This window comes from Rutidosis leptorrhynchoides, chromosome 10 (assembly GCF_046630445.1).
Source record: "Rutidosis leptorrhynchoides isolate AG116_Rl617_1_P2 chromosome 10, CSIRO_AGI_Rlap_v1, whole genome shotgun sequence".
Taxonomy (NCBI): domain Eukaryota; kingdom Viridiplantae; phylum Streptophyta; class Magnoliopsida; order Asterales; family Asteraceae; genus Rutidosis; species Rutidosis leptorrhynchoides.
Window position 1 is genome coordinate 309,370,854 of NC_092342.1, and position 20,310 is coordinate 309,391,163.

Genomic DNA, 20,310 nt, shown 5'->3' on the forward strand with positions numbered 1-20,310 from the left:
GACTAAAGAATATCATAGGATCCCAAATTTTTACAAGAGTGGATCTTATAATATACTGATTTGTAATATTATATTATAATTTAATATAAATTAATATAAATATAATAGATAAGATATGACCCTTTTTCTTATACTGTTCTTTTTCCAGAAAGAGATTTGAACTATTTATTTTTAAATAAGGCCCTAACATACCTTCCTGATTTATAATTGGTCTTGGTAAAAAAAATATTGCCATATCATTTAAATATTTTGTATGAATATTTCTGATCAATTTATACATATCCAATATATATTTTATTTTATATGATATATATGATATGATAATGATAATCAAGTATTACACCTTTTCAGTATTATATAAATTGAATGTACTATTTTATTACTAATAAAAAAAGCTGTATAATTTCATTCAATTTGTATACTCCAATAATCATTATACTTGATTCAAATACTAACAATGATTCAATATATAATTAATCAGTTGTAACTCATACAATGAAGGGAAAGCTAGCTATTGTTGTTGTTTAATGATTGAGATGTTATGGCCCTTGCAACATCATCTTAGGAAATATAAAAGTCTCAAACACATTATTTTCGGGAGAAAAAAAAAACATGCACACACAAAAGTAATTCCGCATAAAAACGACATTTTATTTTTGTTTAGCATTGATAATAGCGGTTGACATTTTGGTATCAAATCTCACTAGTAATACATCCGGGGTGGTCAAGGAAAGGGTCAAAACAGTAACTTCATTAAATTGTATACATCCGAGTAAAATGACACGTCATTCCGCGAGTTGAAGAAACTTTAATTCTTTTTACTTGATAGTTGACACAAAAAGCAAACCTACACAAACATGCATAAATAAATATATGGAAAGCAAAAGCAAAAAAGATCACACCACCACTAACTACTAGTTAATCAAAAAAGCAACCAGCATCTTTTCTTCATAATAAAGTGTACATACATAATCATCACATTATTAATCAACAATATATACATCATGTATATACTATACTTACAAGATCCCCTTCATATCCTACTATCTTAATTTCTTCCCACCACCCTTGTTCTTGTTTTTGCTTCTTGGTTCATGGTTCATCATGTCAGAAATTGTGGTAGTAGAGCCCAGCATTGCAAGTACTAGTAATAACACTAGACAAAACAACCATGGCTCTAATCATGATACTAATAATGGACCAACTAAACCGTTTTATATGAAATCGATTACTAACGGCCGTGATTATGTTCCTGAGCCATTTGATTCTGAAAAGTTGCCAGTCACCTTGAAATCAGAAATTCAAAGGTTTCTTCGTGTTGCGAATTTGATTGACGCTCAAGAACCGCGTGTTGCTTGTTTATGTAAGTTATATACTTAAAAAGCTTCCAGCTTTATGATACTAATATATGAATAATATATGATTCTTATATGCTTATGCCTAAGATTCTATTTTTTTATAACTACAGAGTATCAGGGAGTATATGATTCTTGAAAACATATTCTCAAAATTTGGATTAGTGATGCTAATTGCTTATATTTCTTATTGAGTTAGTTATGTTGACTTGTATTAGTTATCCTGTTATGAGTTGTTTGTATACATAGTGATGCTAATTGCTTAAATTTTTTGATCACTAAATGAAGAAAGGTTGAATTTTTATCCCACAAATTGTGATTTTTGTTTCTGTTTTGAGCTTCTAAATTACAAAATTATGTTACTATAATTGAGTTTAGAGTTAGTTTAACCAGTTTCTTGGAACAGGTCGGTTTCATGCTTTTGTAGTTGCACATGATTTGGATCGTAATTCAAGTGGGCGTGGAGTACGCCAGTTCAAGACTGCTCTTCTTCAACGACTTGAACAGGTGAGTTGTAAATATAAATAAATAAAATAATTCACAATTAAATTCAATTTTATTCCATTTTAAATTATGTTTTGGCAACTGAGATTGTTAGGATGAAGACGTTACTTACAGAAGAAGGAAAGAAAAGAGTGACGTACGTGAAGTCAGACGTGTTTATCGTGAATATAAAGATTATATAATTAAACATGGTGGTGAAAGTACTTTAGAAAACAGGTAGTATTTCTGTTTTCTACTTTTTCTTAATTATTAATTAGACAATTCCTGATTATATATTTTTTATGTTTTGTTAAAAACTATCTTAAAGGGACGCGTTGATTAAGGCTGGTGCAATCGCTGCTGTATTATATGAAGTTTCAAATACACTTACTAAGGCTGCTGGCACGCAGGTTCGTATCGTGTTTTATGTTGTCTGATCTTTTATCGTAATTATAATCATAAACGTTAAATTTAACGACTTTGATTATCTTTTTTCTTTCTGCTAGGTCCATGCTGATAATGATGTTAAAAGACCAGAATTTTATGATTTTAACATTCTTCCCCTTTATCAAGGAGGCGTTCACCAGGCAATTATGCAACTTCCCGAGGTATAATTATCGGTCAAAATGGGCGGGTTGGGTAACAGGTCAAAATGGGCGGGTTTGAAACGTTTCATTTTTTGCTATTGTATTTTCTTTTTCACTTTTTCCGTTTTGACTCGTGAGAGATAAAACATAGACCGAATCAACTTCTTTGATGTAAACGGGTTAAAATGTGGAAATTCGAAATGTTTTTTTTTTTTTTTTTTTTTATTTTTCGGGTAAAGAAAAAAAATCTAACCATCTGATGAACTGCTACAGATTAAAGCTGCAGTTGGTGCGGTTCGTAATGTTCAGGGTATACCTTTCATTGAAGAGTTCACAAATCACGCGCCCCATTTTGATTTGTTTGATTGGCTCCAACATTCTTTCGGGTTTCAGGTAACAAAATCTTCATCATGACATCATCCCATTCTTTATGAATTTGTAACTACCTCTAACAGTATAACTGTCTTACAGAAAGGAAATGTTGCTAATCAGAGGGAGCATTTAATTTTACTTCTTGCAAATATCCATATCAGACGGTCTAATAAAGCATCAAATTCTTCCAAGGTACTCGACTGTTATATTGCTAATCGTATTTCGGGTTTTATTTATCTTTTGGTTATTATCTGGTTCCCGTTGTTGGTTTTCTGGTCATGGGTAAATCATCGGGTGGGAAGAAGAAAAAACAGGTTCAATTGGCTCCTAGGGTTTTGAGGAATCGCAAAATTGGTGTTACTGACGTCGATAATCAACCCGGAAATAGTCAAAACGAAACATTGGTGCCACCGGAAAACTCTCAGGTTAATAACCTTGATGCGAATTTTGACGATCAAGGGGTGAAGGATAATAGAAGTGTGTATACGGCTTCGGATTCGTCTGAAGATGAATCTACTTCACAACAGGCTGATTATAATGTTGAGTCACCTAGGGTTAATCATGTTTCTGGTAGTGACAATCGTTGTGATCAATCTCCTAGGGTTTCCACTACAGCGACAGAAAAGGGGGCGTATTTTACCCTGGGAACTGAACATGTCACAGGTAAGGAGTTTAAGACTACTTCTGTGAATTTGAATATGAATGATGATACTAATGTCCAGACAGCAAAAACGGATCCTTTGATGTCTTATTTGCATGCTGCTTCCAGTTCTGTTAAGAAACCAAAGATAAACTTTCGTCTTTTGGAATCGAATACTAAGTTGGAAGAGGGGATAGATGTGGAACTGCCATTATCTTCAGTTATGGAGGCTTCTGCGAGGTATTCTAATACTTTGTACGGATATTTTCTTGGCAAGAGACTTGCTTTTCCAGTGGTGCAACATTATGTTTTGAATGCATGGAAGAAGTTTGGGATTGAGAAAGCAATGATGAACGCCAAGGGTTTTTACTTCTTTAAGTTCTCCTCTGAATCTGGTATGATTGACGTGTTAGAGCATGGTCCATGGATGATTCGAACGGTCCCTATTATTCTTAATAAATGGTCGCCTAATGTGTCGTTGACGAAAGAAGATTTGACTAAGATTCCCGTATGGTTAAAACTGTATGATGTTCCTTTAGCTGGGTTCACTGAAGATGGTCTAAGTGTCATTGCCTCTAAGATTGGAAGACCTATGTTGCTAGACTCTTATACGAGCACAATGTGTGCGGAATCATGGGGAAGGCCGAACTATGCTCGTGCCATGGTGGAAGTGGATGCCAAATCTGAGTTAAAGGAAAAGCTAACTGTGGCTACTCCGAACATTGAGGGAAAAGGTAAAACTATTGATGTGGTTACGGTTGAATATGAGTGGATACCTCCACGATGTTCGTGTTGTAAGGTATTCGGTCATAAAGATGTTCAATGCCCGAAGTCGGTCCAGGTAAAGGAAGTGGAAGCGCCTAAGACTGATGATGGTTTCAAGCTGTTCTATAAGCGTAAATCTAAAGGTATAAATGTTGGGAACCCTAAACAGCCACCTGTTGAAGGATTTGCAGTGGGTAAACAAAAACAAAAGGTGATCTATAGGGTCAAACAACCTGATGCAATTAAGAAAATGGATACAAATAAATCGGGTGAACCGAGTGGGCTGAAAAACAAAGATGAAACGGGTTCAAAAGAGATTCACTTGGAAAATGCCTTTGATGCCCTTAATAATATTGATGAGAATCTTCCCGCGACTAAGACAATCGAGTTGAATCTTATTGATGAAGAAAGCGATGTTGATCCAGATTTGAATGATACTGCTCAATTTATGGCTCATGGATTATCTGAGGGGGCAAGCACTCCCGATGTCACAGGTATCCAATGATTAGTTTCGCTTCGTGGAATATTAGGGGTTTGAACCGCATCCCAAAACAAAATGAGGTTCATGAAGTGGTTACGGGTAATAATCTTTGCATTTGTGCTATTTTGGAATCCCATGTTGTTAGTAAGAAGTTAAACAATATTTGTTCGACTGTGTTTCCTCATTGGAGCTGGAGTTCTAATAGTAGCTCATGTGAGCGAGGCACTAGGATAATCTTGGGGTGGGATCCTGATATTGTTCAAGTGATGATTCTTGCTTCTTCTGATCAGGTTATTCATTGCCAAGTCAGGATGTTACAAGATAACAGAGATATGTTTGTTTCTGTTATCTATGCTTCAAATAATCACATGCATCGTAGGAGTCTTTGGCGGGATCTGTCAATGCATAATCGATTCGTTGGTCCTTATCCATGGGTTCTCTTGGGGGATTTTAATGCTTCCTTATATATTGATGACTCTTCTTCTGGTTCTTCTCGAATGACAATTGCTATGAGGGAATTCAAAGAGTGCGTCGATGATATTTGTGTGACTGATGTCAATCCCACTGGATTGCATTTTACATGGAATCAGAGGCCTAATTCCAACTCGGGCATTCTTAAAAAGATTGATCGTATAATGGCGAACGAAGCTTTCATGACCGAGTTTACCAACGCCTATGCCATTTTTCAACCGTACAGGATCTCTGATCACTGCCCATCGGTGTTGAAGTTTCCTAGTGTGATTTCTAATCGTCCAAAACCTTTTCGCTTCAGCAACTATTTAGTGTTTAAAGAGGAATTCAAGCAAATCGTGACTGATGGTTGGGGAGCGACTATTGATGGTCACAATATGTTCAAGGTGGTCAAAAAGTTAAGAAGTTTAAAGAAGCCCCTTAGAAAACTCATGTGGTCAAAAGGTGATTTGCACGATAATGTTATTCGTTGTAGAAAGGAGCTTGATGAAGCTCAGATTGCCCTGGATGCCAATCCTGCGGATGTGGTTTCTCGTGAGAATGCTAGTCGTGCTCTTAAACATTTTACAGAAGCAAGCTTAGAGGAAGAGAGGTTTTTAAAACAAAAATCTAAGATTGAATGGCTAAGAGTCGGTGACTGTAACTCTGGTTACTTTCACAAGGTGATCAAAGGTAGAACACACCGTAGTCGAATTCAGGCGCTGATAGATGGTGACGGTTGTATCATTGAGGGTCTAGCTGTCCCGAATAAAATTGTTGCTCACTTTGAGAATTTTCTTGGTACGGCTAATGTTTGCTCTCCTATATCACAACCTGCTTCCCTATTTACCAATCGGTTATCTGCTGATGTGGCTAACCATATGGTTCGTTCAGTAACGGCTACTGAGATCAAGGATGCGATATTTGATATTGGAGAAATTAAATCCCCGGGTCCTGATGGCTACACTTCTGCTTTCTTTAAGAACTCGTGGGAGATTGTTGGTTCTGATGTGGTTGCTGCGGTTGCGGACTTCTTTAATAATGGTCAGCTACTTACTGAATTAAATCATACTATTATTGCCTTATTGCCGAAAGTTGCAACCCCGGCGAAGGTTACAGATTACAGGCCGATCTCCTGCTGTAACGTTATTTATAAATGTATCAGTAAAATTATCACTAACCGCATTAAATCGAGTCTAGATATGTTGATAAGTGATAACCAGTCAGCTTTTATTCCGGGTCGGCGAATATCAGATAATATTTTGCTTACCCAAGAGCTCATGAAGAATTATCATCTTGATAGAGGTATTCCGCGTTGTGCCTTTAAAGTTGACATTCAGAAAGCATATGATACTGTCGACTGGAATTTCTTAGAGTCGATTCTGCATTGCTTCGGATTTCATAATACTATGGTGAAATGGATCATGAAGTGTGTGTCGACGACTTCCTTCTCTATTAATATCAATGGGGAGCTCCACGGTTTTTTCAAAAGTAAACGGGGTTTGAGACAAGGAGACCCGATTTCTCCTTATCTTTTTACTCTTGTTATGGAGGTGCTCTCGTTGATGCTAAAACGGAATATTAGCCGGGCAGGTGACTTTCAGTACCATCCTAAATGTAGTAAGCAACACATTGTAAATCTATGCTTTGCTGATGACTTGTTCTTATTCTCGCATGCTGATATCGACTCTGTTCGTATTATTTCCGATGCCCTTGAGGAATTTAAATCTTGTTCGGGGTTGGTGCCTAGTCTTCCTAAGAGCACCGCATTTTTTGCTAACGTTAGCCAGGTTGTAAAGCATCAGATTCTGGATTTACTCCCTTTTGAAGAGGGCTCTCTCCCGGTTCGTTACCTTGGGGTTCCTCTTGTTTCTTCTCGCTTATTACATCGAGACTGTAAAGTTCTTATTGAGAGAGTGAAGCACAAGATAGATGATTGGAAAAATAAATCTTTATCTTTTGCTGGGCGTGTGCAACTTATCATCTCAGTGCTTTATTCTATGCAGGTTTATTGGTCGGGTGTTTTTATTTTGCCTGCATCCGTGATCAAAGACATCGAAAAACTGTTAAGGGGTTTCCTGTGGTGCCAAGGGGATATGAAAAAAGGGAAGGCCAAGGTAAAATGGTCTGATTTGTGTCTTCCGAAATCTGAAGGAGGTCTTGGGTTTAAGAGCCTTAAAATGTGGAATGTTGCTCTCATGTCTTACCATATTTGGAGTCTTATTGCAAATAAGCAATCCCTTTGGGTTAAGTGGGTGCATTCTTACCATTTAGTGGGGCGCCATTTTTGGGAGGTTGATGTTAAATCTACCTCTTGTTGGAGCTGGCGAAAACTTCTTAGCATTCGAGGTATCATTCGGCCGTTTATTAGACATATTATCGGGAATGGCCAATCAACTTCTGCTTGGTTCGATTGGTGGTGCGAACATGGCCCGTTGGATCTTAAGATTTCTAGACGCCAAATTTTTAACGCGGGTTTTGATCACAATACTCGAGTGTGCAGTTTGGTTAATGACACAGGGTGGACATGGCCATCGGAATGGGGTCAGATTATTCCTTTCGATACTTCTATCTCATTGTCTCATGATCATGATTTTATGAAGTGGATCGATTCGGATGGTGTTGCTCATCAGTTTTCGGTTGGATCTGTCTGGCATTCGATTAGGCCAAAAGCTCCTGTTGTCCCATGGTTTAATCTTGTTTGGTCCCCTCATTGCATTCCCCGTCACGCGTTTCTGTTATGGCTTGTCATGGGTCAGAAACTGAAAACTCAGGATAGGCTTCGCTCGTGGGATTTACAACATCATAGGGGGGCTGTGGTGTGCTCGTTATGCAACATGGTTATGGATTCTCATGATCATTTATTTTTTGAGTGTGCTTTCTCGTCGCAGGTTTGGTCCAAAGTGCAGCCTTTAATTCCGATTCCTATTAATTCTTCTAGCTGGAAGTTGGCTCGTGATGTGTTATCGCCAGTTGCTCACAAAAAAGTGGCCCGTGTTGTCGTTTCCAAGCTTTTGTATGCTGCTGCTATATATTTTCTGTGGCAAGAGCGAAACAATCGGATTTTCAAAAGACCCAAACGTTCAAGTGATCAAGTCTTTGATGTCATTTTTTCCACTGTTCGTTTAAAGTTGCTTTCGATCAAGTTTAAAGATTCTCTTCAATCGCAGCTTTTAAAGGATACATGGAAGATCCCATAAGCTGCGCTAGTTTGTGCTTGCTAGTGTTCTAGCTGTTTATTAGGCCGTGTCTGGTTGTTTGTTTGGTTTGCTCGAGCCTGCGTGCTTGTTGTTTTGGTTTTGCGTTTGCTGGTCTTTTATGGTGGTTTTGAGGCTTGTCTCTTAACCTCTTACTTATTTTGTTTCATTCTTTATTCTTTTATAAAATTCACCGGGTATAACCCTTTACCCAAAAAAAAAAAAGAACAGCATAAGGTCAGAAAGATATTATAAATTTATATTTCATTCTTGAATTGTGAATGTTTTCTTCACCTAAAAATTGTTTTGTTTATTTATGCAGGTTGCCATTTTCAGAACCTGAAGCTCAACAGTACAAGCTTCTATATATTGGCCTTTATCTTCTTATTTGGGGCGAGGCTGCTAATTTGCGATTTATGCCAGAATGTCTTGCTTATATTTTTCACTATGTACGTTGCACACTTGTTACTGTCAATTATTAGTGGATACTTTGACCCGTTTACTTATAAACGGGTCAACCTCCTATTCATTATATTCAAGAGTTCACACTAAAATTGCATTGACATTGTTTTTCTATCATGATGAATGTGTTAGTTATTTATATATTCTATAAAACTCAAGGTTGTAAAAGACGCGAGTCGGGGACGCATCGGCCATGCCTAAAAATCGACGCGTCGGACGCAATGGGGACGCAACAGACGTTGACTAACGTTGACTTTTTAAAATAGTTTTATTACATATATATTTATATATAATATTATATAGATCGAATCTTAAAATATAAACTATATATACAATAAGCATGAATAATTAACAATTATTAACAATATTACAAAAAAAAAAAAGTTGACCGACTTTGTCCGACTTTGACCGACTTTTTCGGAATTTGACCGACTTTTTCCGAATTTGACCGACTTTTTACCTTTGACCGACTTTTTAGCAACGACGCATCGGCCATGCCTAAAAAACGACGCGTTGGCCAAGTCGGTCGACTTTTGCAACACTGATAAAACTAGACAAAAAAGTGTTTTCGGGTCAACCCAACCAAACCCGACCCGTTTCAACTCTTACTTAAAATGGTGACAATGTCTTTTTATTTTCATAGATGGCGTACGACTTGCATAGTATGTTGAACGGAGCTACGGTTCTATCAGCTGGCGAAAGTTTCACACCTGCATATGCAAAAGGTCCGGAATCTTTTCTTAATGATGTCATCACTCCTATATATGATGTCATCCGAGAGGTACTTCAAGCTAATTACAAGAGTTCATTATTGGTACTTCATGTTTATTTTGGCTTTCTAGTTTCTAATTTTGTATTAAATTACTGAAGGAAGCTAAACAAAACCAAAATGGGATGACTGATCATTCAACATGGAGAAACTATGACGATTTAAACGAGTTCTTCTGGTAATTAATTCTAGTGTGTCTCTATTTAAAAGTTATAAACGTAATGTTAACATATTTAAGGTTATAATAGTTTGTATCGTATCGTTTTAGGTCTCCTGATTGTTTCGAACTAGGCTGGCCGATGAATAAGGACCATGACTTCTTTTATGTTCCTGATGATGTTACTAAAAGCAAAAGAACTAAAAGTTCAGATAAAACTAAGACCGAAAAGAAGATTGAAAAGAATGATGAAGAAGCAGAGGTAATTGAAACACAACCCGCCCATCTTGCCACCTCTATTTAAAATGAAAACCACAAATGTTTGATTGTTAGACCTTCTTTCATGTTTGAGCTGCGGATGCCTCACTTCACATCATTGATATTTTCAATGATTGTGTTTTTGTTAGCTCAAAGAAGACGATCAAGAAGCCAACGAGGAGCCAGAAATAAAAGAGAAAAAATGGTTAGGGAAAACGAATTTTGTCGAGTTCAGGTCATTTTGGCATATTTTTAGAAGCTTTGATCGAATGTGGGCGTTTCTTATACTCTCTCTCCAGGTGAATTACTGTAATCATCACTCGTGCTTATACCTGGAAAACGGGTCGGGTCGACTCCCGAAAGGGTTTGGGTCGAAACGGGTCATGAGTCGAATGAGTCAGATTTTTATGATGGGTCAAACAGGTCCAATCCAAATGGGTTGGGTCGAGATTCGTTTCTCAAAGTTTCTTAAACTCGTAAAACCTTTATAAAATACGGAGTAATATTTTTAAAATCTCGTAAAGACCCATGAAGGACCTGTTGGACCTTATATATATCTTAGGCTTCATATGGGTCTAATTTGGACCCATTATTTAACTCTTTATGGACCCACTTGGTTAAATAACTAACCTAATGAACCCATTTTTTAGCTATGTTTCTGAATTGCCGGGGCTCTTGCTAGATATATACTCCGTATTTTACTATCAATTGCCATTACGATTAGTTTTTAATGACTGTGTATCGTTTTCAGGCAATGATAATTATGGCATGTCATGATGTCCAATCGCCACTACAAATGTTTGATACACCTGTACTCGAGGATATTATGAGCATCTTTATTACATCAGCAGTGCTTAAACTTGTTCAAGGTCTTATACTATTTTAACTTCGGTACACTCTCATATATAAAGAAGATAAAGTTTAAACCTTTTTCATATTTAATATCCGAAATCATGACCATATTCAATTTTTCTCCATTATTTCAACAAATCTTGCAGCCATTCTTGATATTGTATTCACATGGAAAGCTAGATCAACAATGGACGCCACAAGAGCCCGGAAACATACATTAAAGGTGGTCATTGCGGTCGTATGGATTATCATGTTACCTATCTTTTACGCTAAAACTAGAAGAAAGTACACTTGTTATTCTACAAATTATGGAAGCTGGTTTGATGAGTGGTGTTATTCATCGTATATGCTTGTAGTCGCGTTCTACTTGATGTCTAATGCAGTCAATATGATCCTGTTTTCGGTACCTGCGATTGGAAGATACATTGAGACCTCAAATTCCAAAATTTCTTCTATATTATCTTGGTGGACTCAGGTATTAAGTTATTTTCATCCTTAAAAGTTTTATATATCTTTATATATAAATAGATTCTGACTTATTCTCGGGTATTTAAAATTTAGCCTAGACTATACGTGGGACGAGGAATGCAAGAGTCTCAATACTCACTACTGAAGTACATTCTAAACTCATTTTTCGAAATCTAACGTTCATAAAATCTTCTTCTTGAGGAATGCATCTTGAAATATATGCGTTATGATGATGTTTTCAGGTACAGTTTATTTTGGGTGTTGTTGCTTTTAAGCAAACTGGCGTTTAGCTACACCTTTGAGGTGAGTCCATTGCCATTTTGATCCTATTTAAGCGTATCAGTCGAAATATAAAGTTGTAATTACCAATTTTTCCATCAGATAAAACCACTCATAGAACCAACAAGACAAATTATGACCATTGGGATTACAAAGTATGACAGGCGTGAGCTTTTTCCAAGAGGTAACGCGCGTTTGATACTTTTTTATATATGTTTTTGAGTAAGTAGATGTATAATATCATCAAATTTTCTGATAAAAACTTTATCTAAACCAGTCAAGTATAATGCTGGTGCAATTGCTGCAATCTGGACTCCAGTTATAATGGTGAGTTATTTCAACAACTCTCAAGTAAAACATTAGTTGAAATATGCTTTGATACAATGTTATATATGCTATTTTAGGTGTATTTCATGGACCCACAGATTTGGTATTCTGTATTTTGTGCAATATTTGGAGGACTTTATGGAATCTTGCATCATCTTGGAGAGGTAAAAAAAACCAAAGTTCATATTTTTAAGTTTCAGTACTATCTAACACCTTTTTATCTGTCTAGATTCGCACGTTAGGTATGATGAGAAGTAGATTTCAAGATTTACCGTTAGCGTTCATGAATTCTCTAATCCCACATCCTTCTAAAACCGATAAACATCTAAACAGGATGTCTTTCTTGAGGGAAATGTTCCAAAAGGTACACCAAATCTTTCTTTTAGTTCATGTTTTGTTTCAAATTCATGTTTGAGTTACATTGTTTCTTTTTAGGTGTCCGAACGACAGATGAGGAATGGTCTTGTTAAATTTACCGTCGTATGGAATGAAATCATTAAAAGCTTTCGGGAGGAGGACCTCTTAAGTAATAGGTTAATTATCTTCATTTAATCTTATATTTTTTAAAATGCAAAAGCATTTGTATAAACAAAATTTCGACATATGAACAGAGAAGTTGAATTGATGAAGATGCCTTTATCATCCGAGTTACTTTCTGGCCTTGTTCGTTGGCCTATTTTCCTCCTAGCAAATCAGGTACTTTACATCTTTCACTAACCATTCTTTATATAATTCATGTTTCGAAAAGCTAAATTTTCGATTTACAGTTGCCTATGGCCTTAACGGTTGCAAAAGACTTTGTGGGTGAAGATGCAAATCTTTGTAAAAGAATCAGAAGAGATGTTTACATGTACATTACAGTAAAAGAGTGTTACGACTCACTGAAATACGTTCTTGATATACTAGTTGTTGGGGATTTGGAAAGAAGGTATTACTAATAGAGTTAATATTCTTCAAATGAATCTTATAATTTACTTAAATGGTCGCTTAAAGTTACATTTTTTTATTTTTTTTTACAGAATCATATCTGGGGTAGTAGATGAGATTGAAGAAAGCATTAGGAGATCAACTTTTGTTAAAGATTTTGATTTAAGTGAGATCATAGCTTTTCATGCTAAATGCGTTGAGTTGGTTGAGCTTCTGGTGAATCTTGAATCCTAAATCTCAGTTTTTAAGTTCTTGATATTGCAAAGTTTGAAGCTTTACTGTTCTTATTTAGGTTGAGGGCAATGCAAACCATTATCCTAAAGTTGTGAAAGTGCTCCAAGATATTCTTGAAATCGTTACGAATGATATGATGAGAAACGGATCCAGGTTTGTTTCGTCTGAATCTCTCTTGACGTTTTTTGGAAAAATTGCACAAAAAAAGATTTTATGCAATTTAAAAAGTTTGTAAAATTCAATAACCGCCACTTTAAACTCAAAGGTAACCGCTATGTACAAGTCTTATATACACCTTAATGAAAGCTAAGGACTGTCGTTCAAAAATTCCAAAAAATAATAATATAATTTCATTTCATTTTCTTATAGAACAATGGAGTCGGTCAACGCTTACCAACAAATCGAAGGATCTTTAAAGACATATTTCGATGATGTTGAACCCGACCCACAACTATTTGCCTCAAGACATTCTATCCATTTCCCATTGCCAGATAGCGATTCGCTTAATTCAAAGGTTTTATCTTTGATCTTAATATCTAGAAAGTTTAATTTCAGTACTAACGTTTGATACAAAATCTAACATTTCTGCTTCTCAGATCAAACGTTTTCTTTTGCTGCTAACTGTTAAAGATACAGCAATGGATGTACCAAAAAACCTTGATGCACGAAGACGTATATCATTTTTTGCTACTTCACTATTTACAGATATACCTCGAGCTCCAAAAGTGCGTAACATGTTATCTTTCAGGTATGCATTGTTCATATATTTGTATTTTTGTAGTAAAACCCGTTCAGATTGTGATAATTAATTATTGTTTTTGATTATAGTGTTTTGACTCCACATTTAATGGAAGAAGTTAAATTCTCTACAACAGAGCTAAATGAAAGCCAAGATAATGTCTCCATCTGCTTTTATATGCAAAAAATTTATCCAGGTACATGCGGTCGAACAATATTGTGTGCCTTCCGCCTTAGCATTTATTTGTTTATTTTGTTAATTTATTTTATTTTTTTCTCAGATGAATTCGAAAATTTCCTGGAAAGAATGGGGGTTGAAAACCTAGATGATCTTGATGATCGTGGCAAGGAGGGGTTTCGAGATTGGGCTTCTTTTCGTGGGCAGACTCTAAGCAGGACAAGTGAGTTGCAAAATGGGTTGGGTATAGGGTCAAAATGGGTTCAAGTTGAAACGGGTCATATTTCAAATTGATTTTAGGCAGTTGTTTGTATTATAAACAGACTTTGGGAGGCTTTCAACACATCTGATCCTCCTGACCCGTTTCATGTTCCCATTTCACTGATTCTTTTTATTTGACCCACGAGATAAAAATCAAACCCAAATCGTCCTATTAAAGTTAATTTGTTAGAGTTGAAACATTTATAAGAAACAACTAGCAGTAACTTATAAATTTTAATTTTTTCAACAGTCCGTGGAATGATGTACTACCAGAAAGCACTAAAGCTGCAAGCTTTTCTTGACATGGCAGAAGATGACGGTTAGTCCTCCTATCGTAAATTATATATATATATATATATATATATATATATATAGGGGCAGGATCAATGGGGAAGTAACCAATCGGGGGGAAGCGGGGGGAAGCAATTTTTTTTTTCTTTTCGTTTTTTTTGGAATTTTTTTTTTTTCCGGCATCAAGATCACACAAAAATATGAACATTTAGAAGAGACACTTCGTGACGAATGTTATTATTTAGGCGGGAAAACGATAGACAAAAATAACATTCAAGATAATATTGTTCGTGAAGAATATGAACGTTTTTTCCCCATGTTTTGTGAAGTAAAATTTAGCCCGATTTAGAGTTTAGGGTTTAGGGTTTAGGGTAACCCAAAACACCAAACCCTAAACCCTAAACCCTAAACTCTAAACCGTTCGTGTTAAAAACTCAATCTAAATCCTAAATCTAAACCCTAAATCTAAACCCTAAACCCTAAATTTCTAAACCCTAATATCTAAACCCTATAAACCCTCATATCTAAACCCCAATAGCTAAAACCTCAACATACGCTCGAAAAACACGATAATTGTTATATATTACTTCTTCGAGCGTTTTCCCGCCAAAATAAAAACATTTATCACAAAGTGTCTCTACTAAATGTTCATATTTTCATCCCATCTATAATGTTCGTGAACAAAGTTTTTTCAAAAAACGAAAAAAAAAAAAAAATTTACTTCCCCCCGCTTCCCCCGATTGGTTACTTCCCTCTTGATCCTACCACTATATATATATATATATATATATATATATATATATATATATATATATATATATATATATATATATATATATATATATATCAGTGATGTATGTAGTCTGATTGTTCATGTTGATTTCATTACCAGACATTCTTCAAGGTTATGATGCAATTGAGAGGGGGAACGATACATTATCGGCTCAGCTTGATGCATTAGCCGACTTGAAGTTCACTCATGTCGTCTCGTGTCAATTGTTTGGGTCACAGAAGAACTGTGGTGACCCACAGGCTAAAGAAATCATCGATCTTATGGTAAGGCACCCTGCGTTACGTGTAGCTTACGTTGAAGAGCGGGAAGAACAGGTCGAAAATAAAGTTAAAACAACTTATTCATCTGTACTAGTCAAAGCAGTCAATGGGTTTGACCAGGTACATAGTTCATTCACTACTAGAAAAACTAAAAAAAAATTCATGGATATTTGCCATTGGTTTATTAAAAAATGTTAAATTAAATGTTTGTATGTGTGTATACAGGAGATATATCGAGTGAAGCTCCCGGGCCCGCCGAATATCGGAGAAGGAAAACCTGAGAATCAAAATCATGCCATAATTTTTACCCGCGGTGAAGCTCTACAAGCGATAGATATGAACCAAGTACGCTAAGTTAGTGTAGAAACGGGTCGAGTCGATTTGGGTTGACCCAAAACAGTTCTCATCCTATCTTATACTTATGAATTGTAGTTTCATATATTACTAGTGGATATGCATACATCATAGCAATAATAGCACATTTTTTTTAGATAAAATGATCTAGGAGAGTTTATGTAAAACAAATACACTGAGGGTGACTTTTGAGTTTGACCCATTTGAACCCTTTAACCTGTTCCATTAGTAGCTATTTTTTTATATATAAGAGATAAAAGCTGCTAAATTTGACCAGTAAACGAGTTGAAATAGGCACCTTTCAGTTTCGGTTTTCTTATTAGTCAACCGATGATGATATTGTCTTTACACAGGATAACTATCTTGAAGAAGCAATCAAAGTGAGGAATCTTCTACAAGAATTTTTACCAAGACTCGGAAAACGTCCTAAAATACTTGGTTTAAGGGAACACGTATTCACCGGAAGGTAATATTTCCTTATCATGTGTATCAGTTTTGACCTTCAAAAGTCAAACATTGACTCTTTTCAATTTTGAAATCTTGTATGTTGTTTGGTTTATGCAGTGTTTCTTCTTTAGCATGGTTCATGTCTTACCAGGAGACTAGTTTCGTCACAATCGGTCAAAGGCTTCTAGCAAACCCTCTCAGGTTTCTTTTCCTTGTCAGACGAATCCGCATTTTGACCCGAACCTTCGACCGTTTAGACCTTTTAACTTACTGACCCATTTGTGGATTCCTTATTAAACAGAATTAGGTTTCATTATGGGCATCCAGATCTGTTTGATAGAATATTTCACCTAACAAGAGGTGGCATAAGCAAAGCTTCAAAGACAATTAACCTAAGTGAAGACATTTTTGCAGGTTTTTGCTTCTGTTTAAAACCTTATTATCACTTGATTAATCACTAACTTTGATCATATTATTAACTACATATAATCTTGTAGGATATAATACTACATTACGCCGTGGACATATTACGTACCATGAGTACATGCAAGTTGGTAAGGGTCGTGACGTCAGCCTAAACCAGATCTCAAAATTTGAAGCAAAAGTAGCAAATGGGAACAGTGAACAGATACTTAGCCGCGATATCTACAGGCTCGGACGCCGGTTTGACTTTTTCCGCATGCTTTCGTGTTACTTCACAACAGTCGGTTTCTACTTTAGCAGCCTGGTAATTTGTTACCATCTCTTCTAATCAAATTTGGCAATTTCAACCCATTTGGGCTGATATGGGCTGTCTATTATCTGCAACGGGTCAAACCAAAAAATTAAGTTGAATGGAAATTTGTCAAACATGTTGAAAATTGACCTTGAGATCACAAGTTACAAGTACGTGTTGTATTACATTTTATATTAAAAAGTGTACGAACCCAAATGTACTAAAGATGATCATTCATTTCGACCCGAACCCATTTTGCCACTTCTACATATAACTAGTTAACACAACATGCCTAAAGTTTTGATCTTTTTCAAATCTTGCAGATATCAGTGATGGGTATTTATGTCTTTTTATACGGGCAACTATACCTCGTGTTAAGCGGTTTAGAAAAGGCATTACTTGAAGAAGCTAAAGTGCATAACATACAGTCGTTGGAGACGGCGTTAGCATCACAATCGTTCATTCAGCTCGGTTTATTAACAGGGTTACCGATGGTAATGGAGATAACACTCGAACGAGGATTTTTAAGCGCGCTTAAAGATTTTGTTCTCATGCAACTCCAACTCGCTGCGGTTTTCTTCACGTTTTCACTCGGTACAAAAACTCACTATTTTGGCCGAACCATACTTCATGGTGGGGCCAAGTACCGACCCACTGGTCGAAAAGTCGTGGTCTTTCACTCAAGTTTCACCGAAAACTATAGATTATACTCACGGAGTCATTTCATGAAAGGATTCGAACTACTTTTACTACTAATCGTTCATGATATCATTAGGAGATCGTATAAAAACCACATGACGTACGCTGTGATCACGTATGCCATATGGTTCTTATCATTGACTTGGTTGTTTGCTCCGTTTTTGTTTAATCCTTTGGGGTTCGATTGGGGGAAAATAGTTGATGATTGGAAAGATTGGAATAAATGGATTAAACAACAAGGCGGGATCGGGATTCAGCAAGATAAGAGTTGGCAGTCGTGGTGGTACGATGAACAAGAACACCTTCATCATTCGCGATGGGGATCTCGGGTCATCGAGATTTTTCTTTCAATGCGTTTCTTTATTTACCAATACGGTCTCGTATATCATCTTGATATAACCGGGACCAATAAAAACGTCGTCGTCTATATCCTTTCGTGGGTCGTCATTGTGGTAATCTTCTTGGTAATCAAGGTACAACTCTGTTTCTAAACATCCACATGCATATTATATCAAGGTGTCAAAATGGGTGAATCCTATCCAACGGGTTGGATGACTGCTAATATTTTGTATCACTTCATGTCCAAAACTTAGTTACCAGTGTTTACAAACTATATAATTTCTACAATAACCTAACTATTTTACAACTTAAGTTGGTCCACTTCTGACACATTTTTACGCAGGTGGTTAATTTGGGCAGGCGGTATCTCAGTGATAACTATCAACTATCCTTCAGGCTATTTAAAGCTTCTCTATTTCTATCTGTTATCGCAACCATATTCACTCTTTCGTTCATCTGTCGACTCTCACCCACCGATCTCATCGTCTGCTGTTTTGCATTTCTGCCCACTGGGTGGGGCCTGATACTCGTAAGCTCGTAGCTAAAAAAATGTTCTTTTGAGTTGTTGAATCCAAAGTAATTAACTTTTATTTGTTTTTTTGAGTTCTTGAATCCAAAGTAACTAACTTTTCTTTATAGGTTGCTCAAGCTTTTCGACCATTGATTCAGGGGACGGTTTTGTGGAAGTTTACGCGCCTTTTTGCGCAAGCTTATGATTTTGGGATGGGAATTATTCTTTTCGCGCCGTTAGCTTGTTTAGCATGGCTTCCAGCCATTTCGAATTTTCAGGCACAGTTTCTGTTTAACAGAGCTTTCAGTAGGAGGCTGGAGATTCAACCGATTCTCAAAACAAAAAAGAAACATATATAGACTCTTCCTGCCTGAAAAATTCTGCGTACGTACACGATTTATGTAGATCACATAATGTACCATATCATAGTGTAGTGCACATAATAGTCATTTTTAGTCGATTTTCGAAGCACTAGTAATAAGTAAAGTAAATTACATAATACAGATCTCTTCACATATAAATGATAGATAAATATTTCAATCATGTAAAGAATATTGTTGTTTCTTTCCTATGTCTTTGCTGAGTTTACTAAAGACAGAATTCGACAGCCGAACATTGCATCAAACACCTAAAATGCATATTAAACAATCCACATCCAATCATAAGAGATAATATTGGTTGTCATTTTATTTAAAACTGTAAATTAAAATATAAATTTAGAATTGGTATCCTTCTACATAACATTTATACCTTCTCGTACTCAATTCAAAATAATCAATTAAAATAATTCAAAATTATTTAATTTTAATAATCAAAATAATTATTAATAAGATTTAATAATAATAATTAATTAATAAGAGTTAATTTTAATTTAAAATTAATTAAATTAATGACATCACCCATCATATATAGATTTTTTTCTTTTATTTTTTGAATTTTTTTTAACAAAGGAATTAGCCTAATAATGACATCATCATTATAGGATTTTAATAGAATTTGTTTCGTGAATAATCCAATCATTAACTGTGCGTTATATTTACTCCGTTAGGTGAGGGTATTTTTGTCATTTTATACCTTTTCTTGTCTTTTCTATGGAAACTACACTATCCACGAAAACGCTAAGATCCAAAATTAACAATCTATCTAATTAGTACGTAAAACGTTAAGATCTAAAGCAGGTCAGTTAATAAAATTATCGTCATTTACTTACATATTCAACACAGACATAATGCAACTTAGACACATGTATATGACAAAACTTATATCCACAGCTTAAAAACATACCCCATTATTTAGTCGAAGGAGAAGGTGCTTCCTTGGTCATTCTTCCAGAATCATCAATCTCGCCTTGATCTGAGCATCGATTACAACCGTACTTGACTCATCCACATTGACTTTATCGGTTGGGCTTAAACGACTCGATGCAGCATTAGTTGAACCCATTTGACCAGGAACAGATCGACCATTGGGACTCTGTTGAGCGTCTGGTGACGAAATGGACCCAGCATCTTTGTCTCTATCTTTCTTAGATCCTTTACGTGAAACGGCATGCGCCAAACCACGCACAAAATTCCCATGATGCTTCAGGTTACTTTGACAGTTTGACTGTATCTTTGACTTTCGTCTTACCAACATGAAATATGAACTGTATGTTTGATACA

The 20,310-nt window shown here is 35.9% G+C and overlaps 1 protein-coding gene and 1 non-coding gene across 2 annotated transcripts; both read left to right on the plus strand.

The window, feature by feature from the left end:
* Window positions 1-1,103: 1,103 nt before the first annotated feature.
* Window positions 1,104-19,082, plus strand: LOC139871233 (uncharacterized). The gene is made up of 41 exons (XM_071858965.1): window positions 1,104-1,363; window positions 1,762-1,862; window positions 1,954-2,075; window positions 2,167-2,248; window positions 2,345-2,446; window positions 2,699-2,818; window positions 2,897-3,040; window positions 3,100-4,696; window positions 4,774-8,278; window positions 8,653-8,779; window positions 9,436-9,573; window positions 9,663-9,739; window positions 9,830-9,980; window positions 10,126-10,275; window positions 10,728-10,845; window positions 10,975-11,303; window positions 11,390-11,442; window positions 11,539-11,599; window positions 11,678-11,759; window positions 11,853-11,902; window positions 11,980-12,066; window positions 12,132-12,266; window positions 12,338-12,435; window positions 12,514-12,598; window positions 12,670-12,830; window positions 12,922-13,045; window positions 13,122-13,216; window positions 13,433-13,577; window positions 13,660-13,811; window positions 13,892-13,998; window positions 14,083-14,202; window positions 14,491-14,559; window positions 15,424-15,704; window positions 15,810-15,929; window positions 16,292-16,404; window positions 16,503-16,586; window positions 16,687-16,799; window positions 16,883-17,112; window positions 17,424-18,272; window positions 18,482-18,667; window positions 18,778-19,082. The coding sequence occupies exons 1-41, from the start codon at window positions 1,105-1,107 to the stop codon at window positions 19,006-19,008; spliced, it is 10,953 nt and encodes a 3,650-aa protein (XP_071715066.1). The 5' UTR covers window position 1,104; the 3' UTR covers window positions 19,009-19,082.
* LOC139873779 (small nucleolar RNA J33) lies at window positions 14,488-14,564 on the plus strand. The gene has a single exon (XR_011767501.1). It is a non-coding gene; the product is annotated as a small nucleolar RNA J33 (small nucleolar RNA).
* Window positions 19,083-20,310: the final 1,228 nt, after the last annotated feature.